General features: G+C 40.2%; 2 protein-coding genes across 5 annotated transcripts; one reads left to right on the top strand and one right to left on the bottom strand.

Annotated features, from left to right (window-relative positions):
• Positions 1-2,412: 2,412 nt before the first annotated feature.
• Positions 2,413-4,466, bottom strand: LOC122915773 (tetratricopeptide repeat protein 39B-like). Its single transcript, XM_044262520.1, has one exon. The coding sequence runs from the start codon at positions 4,464-4,466 to the stop codon at positions 2,700-2,702; it is 1,767 nt and encodes a 588-aa protein (XP_044118455.1). The 3' UTR covers positions 2,413-2,699.
• Positions 4,467-19,145: 14,679 nt separating this feature from the next.
• SRSF7 (serine and arginine rich splicing factor 7) lies at positions 19,146-25,293 on the top strand. 4 transcript variants are annotated; one of them, XM_044261715.1, is made up of 8 exons: positions 19,149-19,307; positions 20,331-20,511; positions 21,006-21,182; positions 22,049-22,123; positions 22,211-22,312; positions 23,764-23,817; positions 24,347-24,382; positions 24,996-25,293. In XM_044261715.1, exons 1-8 carry the CDS (start codon positions 19,280-19,282, stop codon positions 25,048-25,050), a joined length of 708 nt encoding a protein of 235 aa, XP_044117650.1. In that variant the 5' UTR covers positions 19,149-19,279; the 3' UTR covers positions 25,051-25,293. The 4 variants fall into 4 exon arrangements, with proteins under 4 accessions (XP_044117652.1, XP_044117651.1, XP_044117650.1 ...); XM_044261714.1 differs by having other exon boundaries at positions 19,150-19,307; positions 22,211-22,321; XM_044261717.1 differs by lacking the exon at positions 24,347-24,382 and having other exon boundaries at positions 19,146-19,307.
• The last annotated feature ends 1,770 nt before the right edge of the window (positions 25,294-27,063 follow it).

A 27,063-nucleotide genomic window follows, 5' to 3' on the forward strand; every position in this document is an offset into this window, starting at 1 on the left:
GGCAGTTACTGTAGGTTGAGTCATTTAACAGTCCTTTCCCACAACCTCCTAATGAGGCTGGAAAGCTACCACTCAATCTTCACCTTCCCTTACAGGTAGAAGTGGCCCCATGAATATTCCTGGCCAGTAAGATCTACAAGGAAATTCCTGGGAAGGCTGTCTCTTCCGAAACAAAAAGACAAAGGGTCCTAAGAAAGAGAAAGCCTTTTTTCTTCCTTAACCATTCCTCCTCCAGCCTGCCTAGCTTGGACATAAGGCCTGGAGATGAGGTAGTCTCTTTGCACTGAGTAAGGAGACCTGCACAACAAGGCCAGCATGGCATGCAGAAAAATAAAAGAGCCATACCAGACCTGGGCTACCTGCCTTCAGATTTCTTGTGTTTGAGACAGACTCCTACCTATTTAAGCAACCGTTTTAAGCTTAAACTCCAGATAGTATCTGTTTTAAGCTCCAGATAGTAGGCATTCCACATACATTTACTTAACCAGGTAATAAAATTGCTCTTCATTGGAAGAAGCTGGGACAAAGCACAAAACTAATTTAGCCAGGAGTTACTTCTCTCATAAGTGACCAAGATCAACAAAGAACAGAAAAAGCAAATTAAACAGGTCAAATTACAGATTGGCAAAGAAGTATGAGGAAGGCATCTTTGCTTTTTCTAAGAAAGTGATTTAAGTCCTCTGCACTGAGTAACAATGTATTCTTATTATTACTACTAGTAATAGTGGTAGTAGGAACAGCACATGTGTATTAACTCAAATATTAACTAACACAAAAAAACATGGAAGAGGAACTATTAACGCTGCTTTAGAGCCAGGGACACTGAGGCCCAGAGGCCCAGGAGCACGTGACTAGCTAGTACCCAAGCAAGGATACTCATCCAGGCAACCAGTCCAGAGCCCTCTTCGCCATCATACTAATTAAATAAAGTGGAGGAAACCTTAAGCACAGTTGTTCACCTGAAAGTCTATTTTTAGTTAACGAGGACCGTGCTTTTCCAAGCAAGCATTTTTAAATCTGAAATACTAGCTCCTCATTGTGCTCCAGTTTTGATCGCTTGGACACCCAAAGCTTTGAAAATAATGTTTCACTCATTTTAGCAAACCAGACTTCCCCAGCAAGGTCTGTTTCTGAGGGTGACTTCCCAAGGGAGGATGCATTAAGCCAGATTTAATGGCATGGAAATTAAATGGTCTAGGTACGGATTTTAACCACCCCCCCCAAGGCAGGTAAAGCAATACCCCATGCCTCCAGCTGCTGTTTACTCTTAGATTAGCCCACTAACAATGGCAACTGGATAGACCCGCAGCATTTAATTATGTTGTACCCTACCCTTTGGGAGGGTAACTAAGGGGGGGCCCAGTAAGTAACTCAAGTCTCCCTCCATAGGCCTAACCTGTTTTTTCCTACCCAGTGAATCTATCCTCCCTGCTTCCTCCGATTGTCTTCAAAGGGTTTGCCTATGTGTGTGTGTGTGAAGGGGGTGAGGCTTGTTCTTCTCTACCCTGTGGCAAACTATATATCCATAGTTGAGCTTCCTAGTAAAAAAGGTAAAATAAACTACAACAGGTAAAAGGCAAAACAGACATGGGGGGAAATATCTTCTCTGTTATAAAAAGCCAATAAAAATTGCTATGAAGGGCGCGCCTGGGTGGCTCAGTGGGTTAAGCCGCTGCCTTCGGCTCAGGTCATGATCTCAGGGTCCTGGGATCGAGTCCAGCATCGGGCTCTCTGCTCAGCAAGGAGCCTGCTTCCCTCTCTCTCTCTCTGCCTGCCTCTCCATCTACTTGTGATTTCTCTCTGTCAAATAAATAAATAAAATCTTTAAAATGCAAACTATTTAAAAAAAATTGCTATGAAGAGGGAAAAACATTCATAGACTGCTGTTCGGGGCACCATTGTTCTGAAATGTCAGTAAGACCTTAAATATTTTCTTTCTTTTAACAGTGAAAACATTTATAGGGCACTGAGATTCCTGGTGTAGCTACTTTTCCTATTTTATTTGCAAGTTGTATACATTATCAAGTGAGATGTTAAAACATATTTTTTGAGTTTTTGAAAATGTTATCTAACATAATTGAAAAATCCATAATGTATAAGAGAGAGTATATTTCATAATATACAGTTGACCCTTGAACAACATGGGTTTGAACTGAGAGGATTAACTTATACATGGATTTTTGTTTTGCTATGGTACAATACTATAAACATATTTTCTTTTATGATTTTCTTGACCTTTTTTCTCTAGCTTCCTTTATTATAAGAACGTAAGTATGTAATACATGCAACATACAAAAATATGTCAATCAACTGTTATTGATAAGGCTTCTGGTCAACAGTAGACTATTAGTGGTTAAGTTTTGGGGGAGTAAGGAGTTATATTCATATTTTTGACTGCGTGGGGGCCAGCACCCATAATCTCCGTGTTGTTCAAGGGTCAACTGTACATCATTTGCCTTTTCTTTTTCAAGAATGTGCATGACTCCAATTGCCAGTCTAAGACATTCCATTTTATAGATAAGGAGAAGGAAAGAGGGAAAAGTAATGGCCAATTCCTTCCTTAATTGTTACTGATCAGATTCTTAGCAGCTGCCTCTTCTTGGATTTCTTCCACAAAGAGATGATTTTTCTGTTAATTACCTTGCCGATTGCAGATACTCCACTTATAATAAACAAAACCACACTTTGTGTCAAAACCGTCACTTTTCTTTGGCTATTTGTTCAAGAGCTATGTGAGCCCTGAACTGTAATCGGGCTTCCATGGAATAGTCTTTGTAGTTTTTTATGTTGTCTAGGTTTTTTGTTGCACTGTCATAATCTCCTTTTAGATAGTGAAGAATTCCTAGTTCATAATAAGCATACGGCACTAAGTAGTGGTCATATTTTAACAATTTCTCCTTCTGAATGACACGATGAAAGTACTGTTCAGCTGTCGAATATCTGCCTAAGTGTTTCAGGCATAGACCTTTCAGTAAATTTAACAAACTGATGTCATCTGTGCCATACTCTTTATTTGGATTTTCTCGTAGAAGGTCTTGTCCTCTATTAATTATCGAGAGCCAGCTTGATATAAGGTCTAATTTTTTGCTCATGACATGGAAACCACTCCAGATGTAAATGAATTCCAGGATGGGCTGGACTGTGAACCAGCCCGTGGTAGTGCCGTAGCGCTGACCCTTGTCAGAAGCAAACTTTTCTATTGGCACAGAAGTTCCCAAGATTTTGATTCTCAGGCTATCCACTTTTAAGAAGAGAGAGTTTATGTCCTCACTCCCTGATCTGACAGACTCCGAAGGAAGCAGAGCATGTAGCATAGCTTTACTGTACATGTATATTGCCTTGGACCACTTGCTGTTATGATATAGTAGATCAGCATAGCGGTAAGCCTGCTTCCAATTCCGCAGAAAAATGTGGCACCACATGAGTTCCCAGTAACACAGGTGATGAACCTGCTTCCATTCGTTTTGAATCAAAATGCACTCCTCTAATACTAACTGTGCGTTTCCAAAGTTTCCTTTCAGCATACTAAAACGCGCATGAAAAAATTTAAGTATGACACAGTTTGGAAATTTCTGGAGGTAGATTAGGAAGAGGTCCTCCACAGCAGAATTCTGACCCTTTTCAACACCAACAGCTGTATAGATATAACTGTAGTAAAAGAAGAGAGTCAAAACACTTAAGATATTATTGATATGGGATCCGGATGCACTCTCATGAAGTAAAGTCAGTCCTACCTCCTTATCACCAGAATATCCAGCAATATTGAGCAGTTTAAGGGTCTTTGGTGGCACAAGCGATAAGATCAGGTTGAATGCTCCAAATCCGAATTTTACTCCTCCAACCAGGTGTTGGTAGGTTTTGCTGTGGTTGTAAGGTATCTGTGTTAATACTTGTTGACAGTCTTTGTATATTTGATAGCTTAACCCAATGTTGATTGCACTTTTAAGAAGACCAAACATACTGTCATCCTGTATAAATGTGATGGTGGCTCTCAGAATCAAACACTCAGCATAGCAGACTTCCGCATGCAATTCCTCCTCTTTGATAGCCTTTATTCCCTGTTTACTCATGAGATGAGAAAAACTTGTCATCCTAGATTTTCTTCGGAAACTGTTACAGGTTTTCAAAGCCTCCTTTGTGGCAGTCATTCCAGTCTGTAGATCCAGGGGATCAACAGTCAAGATGGCCTTGACAACCATAAGGATGTTATAAATCAGGGCATGGTAGATGCTGTTTTTCGACCACGGATGAATGAGATCTATGGCCTCTGAGAATCTGTTATTCAGGAATAAATACAATCCAGTTGTGCATTCTTCCAGGGAAGAGGTTAGAGTCATTGTTGTTGCCACGGGGATAACTTCATAGGCGTCTTCAAACTTGTCCTCCTCACTTTCTGCCTTACTTAGAGTGAATGATGTAAAGTTACTCCCCTTATCCTTTTCTCTTTTACTGAGAGTAAATGACATATTTGCTTCCCTGCTTTAGAGATGGGCAGTATCTGAAGGGGAGTGACGCAGCCACAGTGAGGCTCTCCGGACGGGGCTCCCTTCTACAGCCTGAGGCGTCGCTGTAACAGTGGAGGCAGACAGACTAACAGTGTGGGTGCAGCATTACGATATCCTCATCTATACCAGACAAAGGGGGAGGGCGAGAAAGATCATTTTATTTACCTAAGAGGTATTTCTGAGTTCAAATCATCTGTAATACATAGGAAACATGTGAAGTAAGTCCTTTATAAACAAAAAAGTCTTGTGTCGATCATATATGTTTTCAGAAATGTTGATGGGGGGAGGGCGCCTGGGTAGCTCAGTGGGTTAAGCCTCTGCCTTCAGCTCAGGTCATGATCCCAGCGTCCTGGGATCGAGCCCCGGATTAAGTCCCACATCGGTCTCTCTGCTCAAGCGGAGCCTGCTTCCCCCTCTCTCCCTGCCTGACTCTCTGCCTACTTATGATCTCTCTGTCAGATAAATAAATAAAATCTTTAAAAAAAAATGTTGATGGGGAAGGCTTATTCTGTCTTAAAAGTTTTATTGAGATAAAATTGACAAATTATAAGATATTTAAAATCTATAATGATGGTTTGGGGGGGATGAGAACATTTTTCTACTCTCAGCAGATTTCAGTTATATAATGTGGTATAATCAACTATAGTCACCATGTTATATAGTAGATCCTCAGACCTTATTCATCTTATAACTGAAAATGTGTATTCTTTTACCAACCTCTCCCAACCCCCTCCCCGACAAGTGTCCTTGTTCTTAATGTTCCCATAAGGGGACTTTTCTGCTGAGAGCTGATAAAAGAACCTGGAAGAATGTTGCTCTGTGCCTTCTGAATTCCTCCTTTTGGAGTTGGCTGTTCAAAGTTTGAAACCAAAAACCAGGTAGAGTTTTCTACTCTCTACCTGTGCCTGGGACCAGGTGGGTAAATGTTTAATTAGGGGATAAAGCATCAGTGAGCCCCCTTGACAGCACATCACACGTGAAATCACAGTAACTATCTACTTAATAAAAAAGGTCATGTTTTGGTGTCCTTCTGCCTCTTGCATCTATTGCCTGTGGGTTCTGAACTCAGGCAGGAAAAGGCATGTTATTTATTGACCCCTAAGGCCATCTCCTTCTCTTCCAACTCTTTATTCCCTCTTTAGATGATTGGTACCATCATCCACACTAGATCTCTCCTCCCATATCCATCAGTAACCAAACCCTGTCAGATCTACTTTGCTGAAGGCAGTACCTCTCTGTTGTCCTCCAAATCACCCTGGATATTCCTAACAAGGTTATAATATGGTAAAATGGTATAATATGATAAAATGCACAGACTGTGAAGTTAGACTGTTTAGGTTTGAACCTGATTCTCTACTTGCTTGATTTTACTGTGTCTCTGTTTCTCAACTGCAAATAGGGACTAATAGTACTGCTACCGAAGAGTGGTTGAGAGAATTAGGTAAATTAATATATGTAAAGCGGTCAAGATAGTACCTGGCATCCATAGTAAATACTCAATACATTATTCTATACACATCCTCCCATAGCCTGACATAGAGCAGGTGCACACTGAATTGTTCTAAATGAGGTTTGGGATGCAGGCTGCTGTGTGCAGGAGTCCCACAGCTTTTGGTGATGGCAGTGGAGTCATTCTATCATTCTCTTGCTTAAAATGTCTTCTTTACCTCTCTCTGCTTATCTACTTTTAAAAAGTTCAATCTAGCAAGGTGCCTGGCTGGTTCCATTGATAAGGCATGCCACTCTTGATCTCAGAGTTGTAAGTTCAAGCCCCACGTTGGGTGTAGAGGTTACTTAAAAATATAATCTTAAAAAAAAAAGGATCAGTCTAGTGAGAAGGGATTAGGGAACACTAATATCGAGCTGGGAAGATCAGTCAAGCAGGGGAGTAAAAGAGAGAGGGAGAGTTGAAGGTTCAGAAAGGAATATTCAATGAAGAAGAGGCAGAAAGGGAAGCACAGAGGCAGGGAGGAAAATCCTTGGATAAGAAGAAAAGTCTCTTGCTCTGACAGAGAAGAGCCTTCTTTTCTGTCCTTCATTTACTACAAATTGAATTGAGCTCCTTCAAGATACTGAGCACTGTTCTCGGTGCTGGGGATATAGCAGTGAACAAAACAAAAACCTGAATCCCATGTAACTGATTTTCTTAGGGGAAGGGCATTCTGGCAGGGAGAGGGATGCTTTGATGGGGAGGAAGACATTAAATAAATGAATAATATGTCAGCAGTTGATATATCACTATGAAGAGGAGAAGACAGCGTAAGACAGAGTTGGGAATTTTTTTTTAAGATTTTATTTATTTATTTGGCAGAGAGAGATCACAAGCAGGCAGAGAGGCAGGTAGAGAGAGAGAGAAGGAAGCAGGCTCCCAGCTGAGCAGAGAGCCCGATGCGGGGCTCGATCCCAGGACCCTGGGATCATGACCTGAGCCGAAGGCAGCGGCTCAACCCACTGAGCCACCCAGGCGCCCCAGAGTTGGGAATTTTAAGAGTGATGGGATGTGTGGTACTTGGTATTTTATGTAGGGTAGTCAGGGCAAGCCTCCCCAGTAAGGTGACATTTGAGCAGAGATGTAGAAGATGTGAGAATCTCTTGATCTCTTCTTTCAGTCTAAGATAAGCGATCATCTGTGTGTTCCCATGATGCCTTGTACTTACCTCTATCCCAGCACTTGCCATATCTATATATCCATATTTATAGATATATAGATATATATATCTATATATATCCATATTTATAGATATATAGATATACATAATATCTTCTTTCAGCATCTTTTATATCTATCTTCATCACCAAGTACCATGACTGGCACTTAGTCATTAAATTACCATTTATTGAATGACTAATAACAGTTTCCAATTTATATATACTAAGATAAATTCAAGATGAAGTAATCATTTAACTGTTAAAACTATGAGATTCAGAAAAATGTACCAGTGAATACTAAAAAGAGTTGATGTCCTTAATATAGTAAGATATCCTAAAAATCGCTAAGCTAGAAAAAACACCCCAACAGAAAAATTGACAAAGGACATAGACAAACTGCCAGTAAGCACAATGTTGAATCTCACTGTAAATTTAAAAATGCAAATTAAAAAAAATAACATATCCATCTTAAAAGTGAAATTTGGCAGATTAAAAAAAAATGATCCAGTGTTAACAAAGGTGCAGAAAACCAGGTACCTTTGTGGACTGGTTGATGGGTATATAAGTGGCTGCAACCATTTTGGAGAGGTATTTGGCAACAAGTTTTAAAAGTTGTTATATTTTTTATTATTTATTTATTAAAGATTTTATTTATTTTTTTGACAGAGAGAGATCACAAGTAGGCAGAGAGGCAGGCAGAGGGAGAGAAGGAAGCAGGCTCCCTATTGAGCAGAGAGCCCAATGCAGGGCTCGATCTCAGGACCCAGAGATCATGACCTGAGCCTAAGGCAAAGGCTTAACCCACTGAGCCACCCAGGTGCCCCAGCTTTTACCTTTTTTAAAAAAGATTTATTTATTTTAGGAGGGTTGGGGGGGGGTGGGGAAGGGCAGAAGGAGAGGGTGAGAATCCCAAAGCTGACTCCCCACTGAGCATGAAGTCTTACAGGGGCTTGCCCATGGGGCTTGTCATGGGGCTTGGTCCCACAACTCTGAAATCAAGAATCAGTCGCTTAACTGACTGAGCCACCTTGGTACCTGAGCTTTTACTTTTTTTTTTTTTTACACTCTTTGACCCAGTAATTGCACTTATGGAATTAGTCTAAGGACACAATCAGGGATATACATAAATATCTATAGAAGGTATATACACTTCAGCATTATAATACAAATAATGAAAAGCATGTAAATTTCTTACAGTAGTGGATACTAATGAAATGGAATACTATTGCAAACATTATAATGTTGTAGAATATTTAAGGACTTGGGAAATTGTTTTCAGTGTAATACACTGTATTAGTCCGCGTTCTCCAGAGAATCATAACCAATGCCAGATACATACAAAATAATATATAAAATAAGGAATTGGCTCATGTAATTCTGGAGGCTGAGAAGTCTCCAGATCTGTAATTGACTAGTTGAAAGACCCAAGAGCCAATGGTATAGATTCTATCTGAAAGGCAACAGGCTCAAAACCTGCAGAGCCAATATTTCAGTTATAGCCCTAAGGCAGGAAGAGACTGATGTCCAGGCTCAAGCCATCACAGAGGAGGAATTGACTCTGGCTCAGCCTTTTGTTCTATTCTATTCAGGTCTTCAATTGATTGGACGCGGCCCACCCATAACAGGGGAGGCAATCTGCTTTACTCAGTCTACTGATTCAAATGCTAATCTCATCCAAACACCCTTGCAGACACACTCAGAATAATATTTGGCCAAATGTCTGGTCCTGTGAAGCAATCATGTTGAGTCATAAAATTAACCATCACATATACTAAGTAAAAAACAGAAGATTTTTATGAAACTATGTGATACAATTTTTTCCAAAGTGATATATGCATAGATAAAAATTAGAGCTATACATTTCAGATTATCAATAATGGTTATATCTGAGTGGCGGGATTAAGAATAGCATTTATATCTTTATTTAACAACATTCAATAGCTATTAAGCACCTACTGTATGATACCAACTATGCTAGGAACTAGGTATACCATAGTTAATGAGATGGATTTGGACCCTGCCCTCACAAAATTCACAGCCTGGTATTTGTGCTATTATATAATTTCCACAATCAACCTGATTCTTGTAATCATGAAAAAAAGCCTATAATTTTTCAGTCTTATATCATATACTTCTCACAACTGGATGAAGTGGGTATTATTGTCATTTCTCTTACATATGGGGAAACTGAATCCCAGTGAAGTTAAGTGACTTGCCCAAAATTATAGTTGGTGTGTGTAGGGAGAATAGGATTCAAACCCAGGTGGTTGGACTGCAGAGCTCACAGTCCTAGTCAACAGTACAGCATGGGCTAACTTATTTGTTTGTTTAATTTTATTTAATTTTTTTTAAAGATTTTGTTTATTTATTTATTTGACAGACAGAGATCACAAGTAGGCAGAGAGGCAGGCAGAGAGAGAGGAGGAAGCGGGCTCTCTGCTGAGCAGAGAGCCCGATGTGGGGCTCAATCCCAGGACTCTGGGATCATGACCTGAGCCAAAGGCAGAGGCTTTAACCCACTGAGCCACCCAGGTGCCCCAATTTTATTTAATTTTTTTAAAAAATTATTTAATCCCTGCACCCCATGTGGGGCTCGAACTCACAACCCAAAGATGAGGAGTCACATGCTTTTCTGACTGAACCAGTCAAGCACCCCAAACTTCTTCTTTTTTAAGATTTTATTTATTTGAGAAAGAGAGATCATGAGCAGTGGGGAAGGGTAGAGGGAGAAGCAGACTCTCTGCTGAACAAGGAGCCCTGTGCAGGACTCAATCCCAGGACCTTGGCATCATGACCTGAACCAAAGGCAAATGCTTATCTGACTGAGCCACCTGGGCTGCCCCCCAAAAGTTAAGCATCTGCCTTTGGCTCTCGTAGGGCTCCCTGTTCAGTGAGAAGCCTGCTTCTTGCTCTGCCTCTCCCCCTGCTTATGTTCTCTCTCTCTCTCTGTCAGATAAGTAAATAAAATCTTAAAAAATAAACAAGTCATTTGGCAATTATTTCTTGAACATCTACTTTGTACCTGGCACTGTTCTAAGATGCTTGGTCTACAGCAGTGAACAAGACAAATATTTTACTGGGAAAGTTAAACCATGTAGGCTTATTGTTTTTTTTTTTTTTCATTTTGCTTTTCTATATTTTCCATTTTCTGTAGCAAAAGTAAATTATTTTTTATAATTTAAGAAAGTTTTTACATTCTCAATTTAATATTACATGGATAATTAATAATCTTTTTTAAAGGATTTTATTTATTTGAGAGAGAGAGCACACAGAGGGAAAGGTAGGAGACTCCCCACTGAGCAAAGAGGCCAACACAAGGCCCAATCCCAGGACCCCGAGATCATGACCTGAGCCAAATGAAGGCAGATGCTTAACTGACTGAGCCAACCAGGCACCCCTGGATAATGAATAATCTTATCCATATAACCCAATGGAATAATTGAGCTAAGTACAGAAGAGCATACAACACTGCTATCCAAAATAACTCAAAATTTTGAATTGTATTATGATTATTAGCTTTGAATCATTTTTCAAAGTATGCTTGAACGTATATTACATCAATGAATACAAATGAGACAGCAAATGTCTAAAACACTTGAGTGATTTTTCTAAAACCAAGTAGTAAATTGCAGAGACCGGATTCAATTGCAAGTCTTCTAAGTCCCAGGTCATTGCTCTTTTCATTAACTCAGACTATATTCATCAAAGAGGTAGCTGGATGGCCTTGGGCAAATAATTTAATTTCTCTGGTTCTAGGAAGTAATACACTTAAGCTAAGTTTTTAAGTATGAGTAGGACTATCATAGGTAGAACTAGACTGGCCATAGAAACAATGAAGAAATATTAATATTATAAGGATAATGGCATAAGGGAAGGGGCAGAGGTTTGTTCAGAAGTGAGCAGTTTGCTTTTATTTATAAAGTGAAAAAAAAGAATTAACATATGTAAAACACAAAGTATAATGTCTGGCACATAGTAAATACTCAGTGAATACCAACATTTAGTAAGATCATTGGGAGCTAGAGCCCTCTTTTGATATGAGAGAAAAATGAGGCCCAGAAAGTTTGTACACATCTAAGATAATATGATTAGTTGATAATAAAGATGAGAACAAGAACAACAAAAAAGATGAGAACATATGTTGCCTGTCTTCCCAACTCAATACTTTTTCCAATTCATATTCATGCTGGAATTTGGCTATAAACACAGGCTGAGACAGTGATCATGGACTGTGGGGAATCATACTCCACACCAATGAGGTGCAAATTGCTGGGGACCGTTTTGCCAAAGAAAGATCAGTCACACAGGCGACCATACTCTGTACTATATCAAAATTATATAGTAATTGGGATGCCTGACTGGCCCTTTGGTAGAGCATGTGATTCTTAATCTCAGGGTCATGAATTCAAGTTTCATGCTGGGCATGGAGCCTTGTTGAAATAAAAAAAAATTTTAAATTTTATGCTAATTATAAATGTTCTATCTGAATTAGTAAAAAGTTAAAGGATATTTTGGAAGAATTAAATTTTATATATTCTAAAGTGTGTGGGGGGGGTATATAGGCTACAAAAGTGCTTCGTAAAAGAAGGAAACAACATAGTGCAAAGTTGACCCTCAAATATATGGTATTATTTCACATTCCCATTACTGTGTATAAGTGCCAATTTCACTGTACTCCTGAAAAAAATAGCATGTTGTCTTAATTTGCATTTTTAGTAAGGATAGACATTTTTTTTTTTTTTTGTGGTTCTTCTTGTCTGTTTCTGTGAGGTTTTTTTCCTATTTTTTTACTGGGTGGAGTCATTCTTCTTTTTTTTAAAAGTAAGCTCTGTGCCCACGGTGGGGCTTGAAGTCAAGACCCTGAGATCAAGAGTTACATCCTCTACTGACTGAGCCAGCCCGGAACCCTGTCATACTTTGTTCTTAACTAGAGATTCCAGACTTGGATTTTGGCAACTAGGTAGATCTGAAAAACTTTTTTCTTTCTTTCTCTTTCTTCTTTCCTTCTTTCCTTACTGCCTTCCTTCTTTTTCTTCTTTCTTTCTTCCTCTGAAGATTTCATTTATTCATTTGGCAGAAAGCATGAGCAGGAGTAGCAGCAGGCAGAGAAAGAGAAGCACGCTTCCTGCTGAGCCGGGAGCCAGACGTGTGGCTCTATCTCAGGGTCCTGGGATCATGACCTGAGTCAAAGGCAGACACCAAACCAACTGAGCTACCCAGGCACCACCACAAACTTTTCTCCACGAAGAAACCATGAAGAGGAGTGCCAGGCTGGCTCAGTCAGAGGAGCATACTGACTCTTGATCTCAGGGTTGTAAGCTTGAGCCCCAAGTTGTCTGTAGAGATTACTAAAAATAAACAAACTTAAAGGAAGAAAAAGAAATATAAGATTTAGGAAAAAAAAAACAAAACCTCTTAGCATCCTTTCATTAAAAAGGGGGGGGGCGCCTGGGTGGCTCAGTGGGTTAAGCCACTGCCTTCGGCTCAGGTCATTATCTCAGGGTCCTGGGATCGAGTCCCACATCAGGCTCTCTGCTCAGCAGGGGGCCTGCTTCCCTTCCCCTCTATCTGCCTGCTTCTCTGCCTACTTGTGATCTCTGTCAAATAAATAAATAAAATCTTTAAAAAAAAGGGGGGGATGGGGTGCCTGGGTATCTTATATGGTTAAGCTTCTGTCTTGGGCTCAGGTCATGATCTCCAGGTCCTAGGATTGAGCCCCATACTGGGCTCCCAGCTGGGCAGAGTCTGCTTCTTCCTGTCTCTCCACCTTTCCCCCTGCTTGTGCTCTCTGTCACTCTCTCTCTCTCAAATGAATAAATAAATTTTAAAAGGGGGAGAAGAACACTTAAAAAATAAGACATATTCACAGAATAAAAGATGGTTCTTCCCAAGAGTTATTGGCAATCATTCCTAGTTTTCTGAAACTGGAGATATTTTTATCAAAGTTCTGATAGTCCTCGTGGCAAGATTTGAGAACCACTGTATTCACTGTGTTATAATTCTAGGTCTTAGTCTCATTTGAAAAATGAGGTGGTTAGATTAATGATTCAATAAAATTCTTCGTTTCCTGGGGCACCTGAGTGGCTCAGTGGGTTAAGCCTTTGCCTTCGGTTCAGGTCATGATCCCAAGGTCCTGTGGTCGAGCCCCGCATTGGGCTCTCTGCTCAGTGGGGAGCCTGCTTCCTCCCCTCTCTCTCTGCCTGCCTGCTTGTGATCTCTGTCAAATAAATAAATAAAATCTTTAAAAAAAATTCCTCGTTTCCCTATGTGTTTCAAACCACTTCTCTTTTTAAAAAAAGATTTTGTGTGTGAGAGAGAGAATACGAGCTGGGCAGGGGGAGAGGGAGAAGCAGACTCCCCATTGAGCAGGGAGCCTGACCAGGGGCTTGATCCCAGGACCCTGAGATCAGGGCCCCACCCAAAGGCAGATGTTCAACTGACTGCGCCATGTAGGTACCCCTCAAACTGCTTCTTTTTTTTTTTTTTTTTTTTTAAAGATTTTATTTATTTATTTGAGAGAGAGAGACAGTGAGAGAGAGCACGAGCGAGGAGAAGGTCAGAGAGCGAAGCAGACTCCCCATGGAGCTGGGAGCCTGATGTGGGACTCGATCCCGGGACTCCAGGATCACGCCCTGAGCCGAAGGCAGTCGTCCAACCAACTGAGCCACCCAGGCGTCCCACCTCAAACTGCTTCTTAGTTATCTCTTTGGGTCATGGTCAATTTGTCAATTTGTCATTGACTTGGGAATAACTTTTCTATTTTCTTTAAAGAAAAAAAAAGGTACGGGCGCCTGGGTGGCTCAGGGGTTAAGGCCTCTGCCTTCAGCTCAGGTCATGGTTCAGGGGCCCTGGGATCCAGCCCCGCATTGGGCTCTCTGCTCAGCAGGGAGCCTGCATCCCCCCCTCCCCCCGCCGCCCCCGCTGCCTATCTGCCTACTTGTGATCTCTGTCTGTCAAGTAAATAAATGAAAAAAAAAAAAAGGTATGCTTACTCTTATAGAAATTAGCTTCAAGGGGGTACCTGGATGGCTCAGTTGGTTAGGTGTGTGACCCAGTTTCCAGTCAGGTCATGATCTCAGGGTCATGTGATTGAGCCCTGAGTTGGGCTCCAAGTTGGGCATGGAGCCTGCTTAAGATTCTCTCCCTCACCTTCTGTCCCTCTCTCCCTCTTTCTCTCTCTCAAAAAAAAAAAAAAAATAGCTTCAAAGACTTTGTAATAAAAAGCAACAACTTCCCCATTGTTCGTGAACATGTGTCTCTACGTTCCATAGACAAATGCCTTTGTATAGAACCTTTAGGATTTGATTTTAGGATTCCTGTAGATTTACTTTTCATAAAGAAAACTTTTTCTGCCTTGTTGCTTTTTATAAGTATCAGATTGTTTTTGTCTGTGTGGATAGGGTCAAAGAAGAAGAGTGACAATTTCACTTTGAAGTCAATGAGTGAAGAGCCAAAGATGTCTGAGGAGTGGCCACTTAAGGCTGGTCACTGTGTTTCAGGGTCTAGACCCCAGCTTTGCAGAAACAAAACTTCATTTTTGTCAATGTACCCAGGTCATGTCAAATTTTTAGCAACTGACAAAGGTTAGTCAAACCACGCCTACTCCTGCTCCTCTTCATTCTCCTAACAGCTAACATTTATTGAGTACTCAGAATGTGCTAGACACTGGGCAATGTTAATTGCTTGATTTACCTCACCTAATCCTAACAACAACTCCATTTTGCAGATGAGGAAGCTGCAGTACCAGGAGATTAACAACTTGGTCAAGTGTAGGCAGCTATTAAATCGTGGAGCCAAGCTTAAACCCAAATGTCACACTCCATGAGCTTATGCTCTTAATCATTACACTACACCCATCTACCTAAATCATTATACTATGTTATACTATATTATATTATACCTACCTAAAAGTATATTACCCCTGGTTTTTTTTTTCTATAAAGATTTTATTTATTTATTTGACAGACACATAAGTAGGCAGAGAGGCAGAGAGAGAGAGAGGAGGAACCAGGCTCCCAGGGAGATCCCAGAACCCTGGGATCATGACCTGAGCCAAAGGCAGAGGCTTTAACCTACTGAGCCACCCAGGCGCCCCTATTACACCTGTTTTAAGGAAAGAATTCATGAGCAAAAATCATTCTTATTAACTTACAGTACATGATATTCATTTCCAGGGATTAAAAGATCAGCATCAAAACATCAAATAAGAGAAGTCAATGGTCTTGAGCAGTAATCTTTAAGTATAGCTGAGGGATGGCTAATAACATAGGTTCTCTCCTGAGATAGTGCTGAATGAACAGCTCAACTCCATCCAAGTCAGTCTAGCTCTCTCTAGTTAAGACAACAACAAGCTGACCAAGTCCCTTTCCTTAATACTTTCTTTAGATAAGGAACAACATAATTGAACAGGGTTTGATGGTTCTACAGTTTCATACTTTTTAATACAATCAGGCATTCTTCAGAAAGCCTCATTCTGCCTAGACTGTTTTATACACTTCAGACACCTATTTAGGAAATACTGGTATCAGTGGATCACTCTTGCTTCACATTTTCGTTCTTCGTGGTTTCACTCATTGAGGTTGGTTAAGGCACTGGCATTCTTTAGCTGTTGCTCCCCCACCCCCATCTCCATACTTCAGTACTGATCACAGTCCAGTACTTGGCTAACGAAAAGTTAATTTCTTTATACACTAAGAAAGAATTATAAACATGATTCTCAGAATTGTAAGAGCATTGTAGAGGGAACTGAAGATTATGAAAGGTTGAAAAAAGAAAAGCAAATTGTAGTTGAATATAGCTGTTGGGACTGACCCACAAGACATATATATATACAGCACATAATAAGTACCTATTAAAAGACTAGTGTTTAGATGTACAGACTATTTCTCTACATTAAAAATAGATACATGTGCAAAAGGCTCTAAATTTTTTTTGTTTTAAGGTATTCATATCCAAGCTTAAAATAGTGACAGTGATTTAAAAAGTGAAACTAAAATGGAGAAGAAAATAAGAGTGAACTTTTTCTTTAATGCTTCTCTAGAAAAACTAAATCTAGGAAATGCAGATAAATTTTGGAAGCTGCTGTAAAAGGATTAAGAATTAACTCACCCTCTCCTAAACTAATAATATAATAAATTTTTAACAACAGTAAGAATTACTTAGTATTTCATATTAGAAAAATCTTAGAATATTTGTTGAATTAAACAGCATTTATATTCTATTTGAATCTGGGAACATGATCTTAATTTAGCTCACAATGCTATGGGTAGAAGTTTATGTGGCTGAAACTGATTTCAAAAGAATCAGTGGGAATTAAAGTACTCTGTAAAATAATATCTTCCTGATTTGGATTCACATTTAGTGAAAAGAACTGGTTATGTTTTCTTAGAGAAAGAGTGCTCAGTAGAATAGTGTATGAAAATACTATGCAGAACTACTGTTTTTTCAAGGTACCTAGAATAGCAAAGCCCTGCCTAGAATCGGTCCTCTTCTAATAGAGATAAATAACCTATAATTAGAGTTACCAAAGCACCTGTTTCTAGAGAGAAAGGCAAGCCTGTCAAGGTTTACCCGTTTTCTTTTAATGTGCTTGAAAGCAGTTTGTTACAAGTTGTAAAACTGCTTCTTTTCATATTTTTTACAGTATTACATCTTCAAAATTCTCTTTAGTGGGGCGCCTGGGTGGCTCAGAGGGTTAAGCCTCTGCCTTCAGCTCAGGTCATGATCTCAGGGTCCTGGAATGGAGCCCCGCATTGGGCTCTCTGCTCAGCAGGGAACCTGTTTCCCCCTCTCTCGCTCTGCCTACTTGTGATCTCTGTCAAATAAATAAATAAATAAATAAATAAATAAATAAATAAAATCTTAGAAAAAAGAGTTCTCTTTAGTACAATAGACTTTGTATTCAGAAACAAAAAATATTTATTGTAGTCTAATAGTACTATCTTTCATTCATATTGTAGCCTAAGTACTATCTTTGAATAAGTTACCTATGCTTTCTTTGTGCAACAGCACTTTTCATAAGTTCCTTTTTTTTTTCCTTTGAGAGGGAGGTGGGAGGGATAGAGGGAGAGAGAGAATCTTAAGCAGGCTTCTCACCCAGCTTGGAGATTGAGGTGGGGTTGATCTCACAACTCTGAGATCATGACCTGAGGCGAAATCAAGAGTTAGTTGCTTAACAGACTGAGCCACCCAGGCATCCCCATAATTTCTTAATAGAAGAAAGTCAAATTAGTGAGCCTTTATAGAATTGATACTCTGTCTTCCAGGAAGTATATAAAAAGATCTTTATCATTTAATCCTTTGAGAAGAACCCAGTTAAGTGGTAAACAAAAATCAATAAAACTAAAGGAGAACTGGGGTGCCTGGGTGGCTCAGCCAGTTAAGTGTCTGTATTCAGCTCCAGCCATGATCCTAGAGTCCTGGGATCAAGTCCCGCATCCGGCTCAGCTCTCCCTCTGCCTGTGGCTCCCCCTGCTTGTGCTGACAAATATATAAATAAAATCTTAAAAAAAAAAAAAGAAAAAATGAGAATATAACATATTCTATATAACTTCAATTTTCTGACAGAATTTTTTTTGCAATGTATATATTCTTTCCATAATTTGATAAATCTGAAAAAAAGTGTATGAATTTGTAGCATGGTCAAGAGAGGATCCATACCTCATTCAACTACTAAATTTCCTTTCTCTTGTACTCTGTATCATATATGTATATACATCATGTGAAGTTACAGATGAGAAACATAGAGATACAAATATCTAAGGATTTCATCTTTCATGTGCAGCAATTCCAGCTCATATATTCCACGTATTTATGGTGTAATGTCTTTTTTGTGTGTGACTGGTGAAAAAGAAGTTAAATCTGTATTTGTAGACTTGGTATCTGGCAAATACATTGTAAAATCAAAACTGAAAAGTATAGCATAGGAAATATAGTCAATAATATTGCAGTAATGTTGTATGGGTGACAGATGGTGACTACACTTACCGCAAACATCAAGTAAAGAATTATTGAAACACTACGCTGTACTAGTGAAACTAATCTAACATTGTCAACTAAGCTTAATAAAAATTAAAAAATCAAAACTGAATTTTAATTGATTTTCTCTAAAGATTTATCTAAAGATATCTAAAGTTTACATTTATTTTATATAGAGAGTGGCTGAGCAGCAAGGCTGTTACTCAAAGACAGCTTCAAGTCCCACTCGTCAGGATATCAGTATTACTGGATGAGATGTGTTACCACAGTACAAAGCAGGAAGAACTAGAAAGGAAGCACAAGTTTAACTCTGTGCTTCAAATGCAAATAATTTCGTAATTGCCACTAGCTAGAATGCTTTAAGGATTTAGGGTTACATTATAACCAGCAAACGAAACAATTCTATTTCTTTGTCTCCCAGACTCCTAAGAATTCGTAGAGTGTTGGTGAAAATTGGTTCTGAAGGGGTTGGAGGGTCGGTGCAGTCCCTGGGGGGGGGGTCACTCCTTTTGAGGCCCAGGGTGCAGTGACCATTAGTCAGAATGGCGGGGTTCATGGAGTTCTCACCCTGGCCAAACTCCCGATTACCTCCGATGAGCCCCAAAGATGACTGTGTAACCGTCCAGGCCAGGTCCCCCAGCAGAAAGGCGGCGGTAGCTGCAACATCAGCGGTTAAATTTTACAGCCTTTCATAAAGCCGGTCTAAGTACCTGTAGTAAGATTACTAGAGTGGGGGGTCCCTAGACTGGGGGGAATGAAAGGAGGGAGGGAAAAGGGAAGGAAAATGGGGAAGGTAAGGAAAAAGGGGAGGGGAAGGGGCGGGACGCCGTGGTGAAGTCCACAGGTTTACAGGCGCGGTCTGACGTTCCCATGGAAACGTATCCCTCCGCCCGTTCCCAGCGTCTTAGCCTCCTTAGTTCCCTCCGCGCCGCTTCTCCACTGTTTCCGCCCAGCTCCTTTGTGCCGCGCAGAACGTCGAAATGACGCATGCGCAGAGAGACGCAGCCGCCGCATATATAAACGCGAACCCAGACTCTTCCTCGTAGTGCCGCCGGGACCGTTGGCCACTGTCGGGGTTTTGCAGCTTTTGTATTCCTTGCTCCCTGGGCACTGCGAGCTGAAAGAGCCGAGCTCGCGGGCCCGTTATCATGTCGCGTTACGGACGGTATGGAGGAGGTAAGAGGCCAGGGACCGGTAAGGGACGTTGCTGTGGACGTAGTGAGTATTGCGAGGCTGTGGGGTTGGCGCGGCGGTTGGGAGACGGTTATTCCGCGTGCGTAATGGCGGCTTCGGCGCACACCATACGAAGCCGGAGGCCGCGGGGGCGGGGTATGGAAGTCAGCCCGGGGATGGCGGGTGCAGGTCTGTGGTGCGTTCCGTATTAATTCTTGGGCGATTTCATCTCCCACCACAGCTCGAGGCAGGCCGACGATCCCGTTTCCCTGTTGCCCTTCTTCGAGCTGCCCGCCTGCTCCCCCACCCCCCCGCTCTCGGCTGCCATTTTGCGCACATTGACGACCGTGGTGGCGCATTTCCTTGGTGCTTTCCCGCCACTTTAGCAGACAGATCTGGTCGCAGCCGTAAAATCGGGTGAATTTGAGACTGAACAAAAAGTGTGGCAGCTTCGAGCTGCGTATCTCGTCAGACAATCGGTCGAATTGAGGCGTGGGAAGGGAGACCTAATCTTTTCGTCTGGCGGCTGGTTTCTTTTCTCTTTTAGCTTTTTCGAGCGCGGTTTATGGCCCTGGGGCGGGGAGCTGGAGTCTGGGCGAGCCTGCGCCTGGGGCGGTTGCCGCGGAGGACGAGAGCCGGCGCAGCCCCGCTCTCCCGGTCCGGCCCCTGCCGGGGCCCGCCCGCTGCCGACGCTGCCGGCCCGCGCGCTCCCCGCGCGCCCGGGGCTGCCGGGACTCGGGGGCGGGGCCGGGGCGGAGCCCGCCCCACGCCTCGGAATATCCTACCACGTGTCTGTGCTTCTGTTTTGGAGGTTATTTCCCTGTTAGAATGTAAAGATCTTTGTCATACGCCTAGCTTTTCAAAATATAGTGGGTTTTGCTGGTTTTAAGGCTAAATTAAATCTTTGATAAAGCGTTAAATGAGCTATGCACAGTCTTAAGGCTGGCCTCTTTGGGGCTCTGGATTCACTCAAGCTTAGACAAAATTTTGCATAACATGCATTGTTCTATTTGCGTTTTTAAACAGAAACCAAGGTGTATGTTGGTAATCTGGGAACCGGTGCCGGCAAAGGAGAGTTAGAAAGGGCTTTCAGTTATTATGGTCCCTTAAGAACTGTGTGGATTGCGAGAAATCCTCCAGGATTTGCCTTTGTGGAATTTGAAGATCCTAGAGATGCAGAAGATGCAGTGCGAGGCCTGGATGGGAAGTAAGTAAGATGGTTATGAAATTGATGTTTATTAGAATATTCCTCTGGTCTGGGTATTGAGCTAGGTGATAAGCTTGGATTCTTTTTTTTTTTTTTTTTAAGATTTTATTTATTTATTTGACAGAGAGAAAGATCACAGGTAGGCAGAGAGGCAGGCAGAGAGAGGGGGGGAAGCAGGCTCCCTGCTGAGCAGAGAGCCTGATGCAGGGCTCTATCCCAGGACCCTGAGATCATGACCTGAGCCGAAAGCAGAGGCTTAACCCACTGAGCCACCCAGGCGCCCCGATAAGCTTGGATTCTGTAGTCTGGAGGAGACTCCGTAGCTAATCATGATTCTGTATGTTTTTAAGATATATGAAGAGGGCACAGAGGTGGAGTTGGATGGGTTTATAAAGATAGCTGAAGTCTGTGAAGGATAAGAGTGGTTGGAAAGTTCTAAATCTAGAAGTGATGTGTATTCTTTTGCATTAGAATTTTGTTGATTTCTTTCATAGGGTGATTTGTGGTTCCCGAGTGAGAGTTGAATTATCAACAGGCATGCCTCGGAGATCTCGTTTTGATAGACCACCCGCCCGACGTCCCTTTGATCCTAATGATAGATGCTATGAGTGTGGCGAAAAGGGACATTATGCTTATGATTGTCATCGTTATAGCCGCCGGCGGCGAAGCAGGTATTTATTTTAATAGAGGAATGGTTGGTATATTAGTTAATCAAGTAATTTTTTTATTAGCAAGGCACAAATTAGTATTTTTCTATAAACTTGAATGTTAATTGTACAGGTGTATTTTACAGTTTTTGTTTAATTAAACAAATGTTAATATATTAATAATCAACCTGGTCAAAACCTTTCAGGTTTCTTCGTTTGAGTCAGTCGCCTTGATTCAGAATGTCACGAGCCTTATGATATCATGCTGAGGCGCCTTGCAAATCCGACAATTAAGATCCTCCTAGACCTTGAGGTGATCAGCATAAGAGGCCAGATCCCCTCGAGTCATCTACACCTAGCTTCACCTTATTCTTTAAAGGGCAGAAAATTTGAGACGGTGATCGCCGTAACAGTAAATTTGGCTTACATTGGGGCCCCCTCCGGTTTAGAAAGAGGAACACCAGATTGACCACATTCCCAACTAGAAAAATCTTCTTGCGTCAATCAAGCCTCACCTGGCTCATTTGGCTGTCAGTTTGATCGTCGTTAGATTGAAGAAAACATCTAGATGCAGCGATCGGCTATAGATACTTCTAGATCGTCTAGATCTACTAGACCATGGGCCAAAGAGGGTCGACCTGCAAACTTGCAAGGTTTATTTTAAATACAAATTACAGTGTTTTATATTATGTAATTCTAAAATGTAATTCAGCTTTTAACAAATCTTTTTTTAGGTAGTTTAAAAAAAAAAAAAAACTAATAGGCCCAGAGTTTATTTCCAAATGAGACCTAAATTTAAATAGTTTTGAGATTTGATTTCAGCAGAGGCACACAAACTCTAAAAACGAGTTACCATCTAACATTTTGTTATTTTCTAACTTAAAAATTAGGTCACGGTCTAGATCACATTCGAGATCCAGAGGTAGGCGATACTCTCGCTCGCGAAGCAGGAGCAGGGGAAGGAGGTGAGGAAAAATTACTTAATTTAAGTTTACCAGATGAAAAAATTTTAATTGGACATAAGACTTAATAAACTTTGATTTATTTTTTAGGTCAAGATCAGCATCTCCACGACGATCAAGATCTGTGTCTCTTCGTAGATCAAGATCAGCTTCACTCAGACGATCTAGGTCTGGTTCTATAAAAGGATCGAGGTATTTCCAGTATGTAACATTTTTTTTCCCTTATTTATATTCAGATTGTCACGTCTTAATGACTGAACTTTAAGACAGTGAGTGTCTTAAAGACCTAATGAAATGGATTGCTCCAGAAGATACTTTGAGACCTAAAAGTTGGATTTATACATGACCTGTAAATGGATGTTACCGTAATTGTACAGATAAAAGCCCAATCAGATTTTTAAAGGGTTGTTGGAGAGGTCTTGGTAGAGGATGGTCCAGAGCACAAATCCTCAAGTCCTTCAGTGAACACTCTGGGTAGATACGTTGCTGAACTTTAGAGTCAGATTATGTCTGTCTAGATAATGATGCTACCTCTCAAAGGTGATAGTTGCTTGATCTCTGATAAGGAGGCCCAATAGAATGGGGAGGAGACTTAGAAGCAGTTGAAACATAAATTTTCTTCTTTTTGGAGTGATGGGGGGTGAATTTGAGCCATGGGAAGTTGTTTAGTAGTATGCATGTGAGCAGATGTGGCCTGTTTTTGACCAGAGACTTAGACCGAAATGTAAGAAGATAAAAAGCAAACTAAGAACGTTAGTTTAGTTTTGTTTTTATTCCATTTGTGGAAGTCCTTTAAAGGTGATAGAAGTGGTTAAGATTCTAGAAAATGAGAAGTGGACCGTACTACAGTTGAGTCACTAGTAGGGAATGCCACTGGGAGTTAACTGTTAAATAATAGCACAAAATCTTTAAATGTAGGCGTTATAAACTTTTAGTTCACTTGAGAAAACTGGACTCATAAATGTGCTTAATTTGATTGCAGGACCCCAGTGTGTGTATTTTAGAGCCAGATTTAGTTTGTTTGACAAATTGGCGGTCCTGAGCTATGAAAGCTTGATGATCTAAGGATAAAGTCTTAAGAACCAGTTATGACTTTATACTGAGCTTATCATCAGAAGGATTGAAGTCTCTGTTTAGGGGTCTGTTTGATGTTGGTTTGATTCTTTCAAGATAGAATTAAACCAAACTCTTAAATGAAAACCCATTTTTAATTTCTCTTTGATATTGTATATTCTGTAAGAAATGTACCTTTGTATAGGAACTGTGATAATCAGCCCAGCTCACTGAGTATGGTAGAACCAAATATTTGAAGTGGTGATTCTTTATTTTGACATCAGAGCTTATTGAAAGTGTTACTCGTTTAGTTTTAGGATGATAGAAGGAAAGAGTGTGTCTTGCTTGGTTTTATTTTTTTTAATACCTTGTTTAAAAAAACACATAAGGTAACCTTTACACCCAGCTTGGGCTCTAACTCCCAACCCCTGAGATTGAGTCGCATACCCAACCCACTGTGTCAGCCAGATGCCCTGTGCCTTGCTTAATTTTAGTTTCTCTATTCTTAGTTTACCTCATAAAGTGCTCAGTAGTGTTTAAAGATTGTCCCTATGAACTAATGGGTATAATTTGTTATTCTTTTTATTAAGATCACGGTCGAGGTCAAGATCAAGATCCAGGTCTCTTTCACGACCAAGAAGCAGGTAGGGGAAAAATCTGATTAATGCTCTTCTAGTTATATGGCACCAATATCCAAAGAGTTCAAAGTGTTTTGTTGAAATTTCAGATGTTAACTTTAAGCCTAGGTGTTGGTGGGACACAGAACCTTATTAGCAAACTGAACTTGAGAACTGCACTTCTGGCCTATTGTGGCTGACTTCCTGGACAAGGAAATGTAAAGCTATAGTGAGGAAGTTTCTGGCTCTGGGGTTACATGAAGAGGCCTGCTTAGAACTGATGGACACATGGAGAAGCATTCTGAGATAATTGTGCTTAAAGCAGAATGTAAAGATTAATTGTGATACAGTGAAGCAGTTTGCTCATTGTATGAACAGTTATTGCAAGATTGGCTTCTGTTTGCAGAACTGGTAGGTTCTTTTTCAGTTTAACTATACAGCCTGACCTTTTAATTTTAAGCTCAGGGCAACTTGGGGGTTCATTTCATGATACTGTGATTTTAAGAAAGGGATTGGTTGGTATTTTTTCTTAATAGCATTTCTCATGTTTTGACAGCCGATCAAAGTCCAGATCTCCATCTCCAAAAAGAAGGTAAGCTAAATAATTTGTTGCCAAATCTTAACTGTCAAGTGTGGCCTCTGTGGAATTTGTTTTGCTTACTGCTTACTTTTGCAGGCTTTGAGCTCTTTGGAGAATTGGTGCTATATATATTACTAGATACTAAGTTTCTTAGGTGATTGCTTTCCCACTTCAACTTTAGCTTGTATTTTTGATGGATATTTAGTCATGAAATGTTAGGATAATTATTAAGATGTTTAGTGCTGTGAATCTTTAACTGTGTATAACTTCATGTTAAGAAACCTGCTTTTTCCTCCACATGGGATGATAGGTATATGAACACAGGAAGGAAAAATGTTTATGTTGAAATCTTACAGCTAAAATATTACCTTGCTAATTAGTTGCTACTTAATGATCAGAACCTCCCAGAGTTCAAATTGCAGTTGTAGCAAGGAGGCTGTTAAGCCTAATCTTAAACAGGGACAAAGGATTTGTATGTAAATCTTTTGGTTTTTCATTTTCTGCTATATAGTGCCCTTGGCCACCTTTGAGTTTATTGAAATTGAGTTTTGCCCTAACATGTACATGAGAAGAGTAAATTTCAGTAAATACTAATCAGTGCCGAACTTAATGTTTTTCTTTTTAGTCGTTCCCCATCAGGAAGTCCGCGAAGAAGTGCAAGTCCTGAAAGAGTGGACTGAAGTTCTCAAGTTCACCTTTTAGGGAAAAGTTATTTTGTTTACATTATTATAAGGGATTTGTGGTGTCAAAAGTGTAACCTAGGAAGGGTATTTCAACAATCTAATCAAAATGGATTTGGATTATTACTCTGTAAATTTCACAGCAGTAAGATAATATAAATTTTTGTTGAATGTATTAACATCCTATGGTCTGAAAATGTGGGTTTTTATTTGGCACATTTAAATAAAATGTTTCTAACTAGATTTTTGATTTGTGTTCAATATTAATACTCAGTTTGTTAAGCTTCAGGGGTAAACCCTGATATTAACCATATTCATACAGATCTCCATTTCAAAGTTTAATGGTGTTACTTGAGTCATGAACATCATTAGCTGTAGTATGCATACACTTTGAAAATCCCTTTTTATCCCTAGCGCTTTGGGTAAGATAAGAATTCAGACTCCCTTGATAGCATAAGTGTATTCTGACAAGTCCCTACATTAATCTCTTGGAGTTGGTGTTATTAGATAATCAAGCTCTAATGATCTCGGTGTGTCAATCTAGAGGGACCACTGATTCCGAAGGCCATTTAGTTTAGTAAGTGAGGTTTTCAGGCTGTTAGATGAGATGGTGTCAAATTAGAACTCCTGATTTTAGTAAGTTCTACTCATTGTTTTTTTGTTTTCAACACTAATTTTATACCACAACTTTTGCATGTTTGAGGAATTGTCTGAATTTGGGACAAAAGATCTTCATGTAAACCAGCTTTGCAAAATTCTCCAGTCCAAACAATCTATCTCTTGAAATGGATTGCCTTATTCTGAGCAGAGATCTGTTAATTCCCAATCTAGGTTTTTCAGTTCCTGACTACCAACATCTTATTTTGCCAGGCTGGTGTGAAAGTATTTAAAGATGTCAATCAGAAATGTTAATGAGACTAAAGCAGTTTTGTAAATCTCACCTACATTTAGCAATACCTTATGTAGTTATTTTCGTAGCATCTGGTAGATTTAGAATATAGCCAGTAGATTCTTTCATTGAGACTTTTTATCTTTAGTAGGGCAGTAGTAGTTCATTTTGAGTTTTTTGGTCAAGCTTTTACCGGGTATTCACTAGCATTGGTGCAAAAAGGGAATACTGGTCTGCATCAAATTTATTTGGTCTGATAATTAGTGCGTTGAAAGATTGGATGCTTTGTTTTCAGAATTTTGACAACTGGCTGAATTAAAATGGTATAAAGCTTTGTGTATAATTGGCAGGTTTATTTGTTGCACTTGGTCAGCTTTAATTGTTCTGTATCATATAAAGATAAGTTCACTTAATAAATCTGCAGAGAACAAACAATCCTGATATCAATTTTTGAAAATGGGAGTTTTGAGCCAAGAGTAGGGATCACCGGTAGCTTTGGGATGGATTACTAGCAGCATCCTAGAGATCAGTGCAAAAGGATGAAAAGAATATGGAGGAGGGGTAGGGGCAAAAATGGGTTTAAGAAACAAGCACAGAAAAGTTTTACCCTTAATGGGAAAGGGAATGCTGGGTGTCTAGGCTAGTACCTTTTACGTGCTTGACAGCAACCATTTCTAGAATTAGTATACATCTTAAATAACACTTGGATGCAGTGTACTTTTGTTTACAGTTCCAGGTGTTAGGAATGCTAAATTTATGTGACTGACTTGATAAGTGCTAGTCTAGGCTAGTTCCTTCTAAATTTTAAGCCTGGCAACTTGGTAGCTAATTGAATACACCAGACACAGTACGTTGGGCATAGAATCTTATTTTTCCTTTCAGCTACAGAGAAGTGTTGAGAGGTAGGTAATGCATACCTTTGACTTCACAGTGGTAGTTTTCCTTTGGACTTGGAGCTAGGCTAAGTATCAAGTGAAAGCTCCTACCACCTTGCCATGTCCCTCCTGAGGTGAAGGAAATCAATCAGGGAGTTGGGAAACACCATCACTTTTGAGACTTGGTTGAATAAATGATGGTGTAGGATTGTGATTCTCATCTTTGTGTAGCCTATCTTGAAGCCTAAA

This window comes from Neovison vison, chromosome 8 (assembly GCF_020171115.1).
Source record: "Neovison vison isolate M4711 chromosome 8, ASM_NN_V1, whole genome shotgun sequence".
Lineage (NCBI taxonomy): Eukaryota > Metazoa > Chordata > Mammalia > Carnivora > Mustelidae > Neogale > Neogale vison.

Excerpts from the sequence above, each read along its gene's own strand:
- LOC122915773 (XM_044262520.1), bottom strand. The coding sequence starts at position 4,466 with ATGTCATTTACTCTCAGTAAAAGAGAAAAGGATAAGGGGAGTAACTTT.
- SRSF7 (XM_044261714.1), top strand. The coding sequence starts at position 19,280 with ATGTCGCGTTACGGACGGTATGGAGGAG. Across the intron at positions 20,512-21,005 it reads GTGCGAGGCCTGGATGGGAA|GGTGATTTGTGGTTCCCGAG; the intron begins GTAAGTAAGATG and ends TTTCTTTCATAG. Across the intron at positions 22,124-22,210 it reads AGCAGGAGCAGGGGAAGGAG|GTCAAGATCAGCATCTCCAC; the intron begins GTGAGGAAAAAT and ends TTTATTTTTTAG.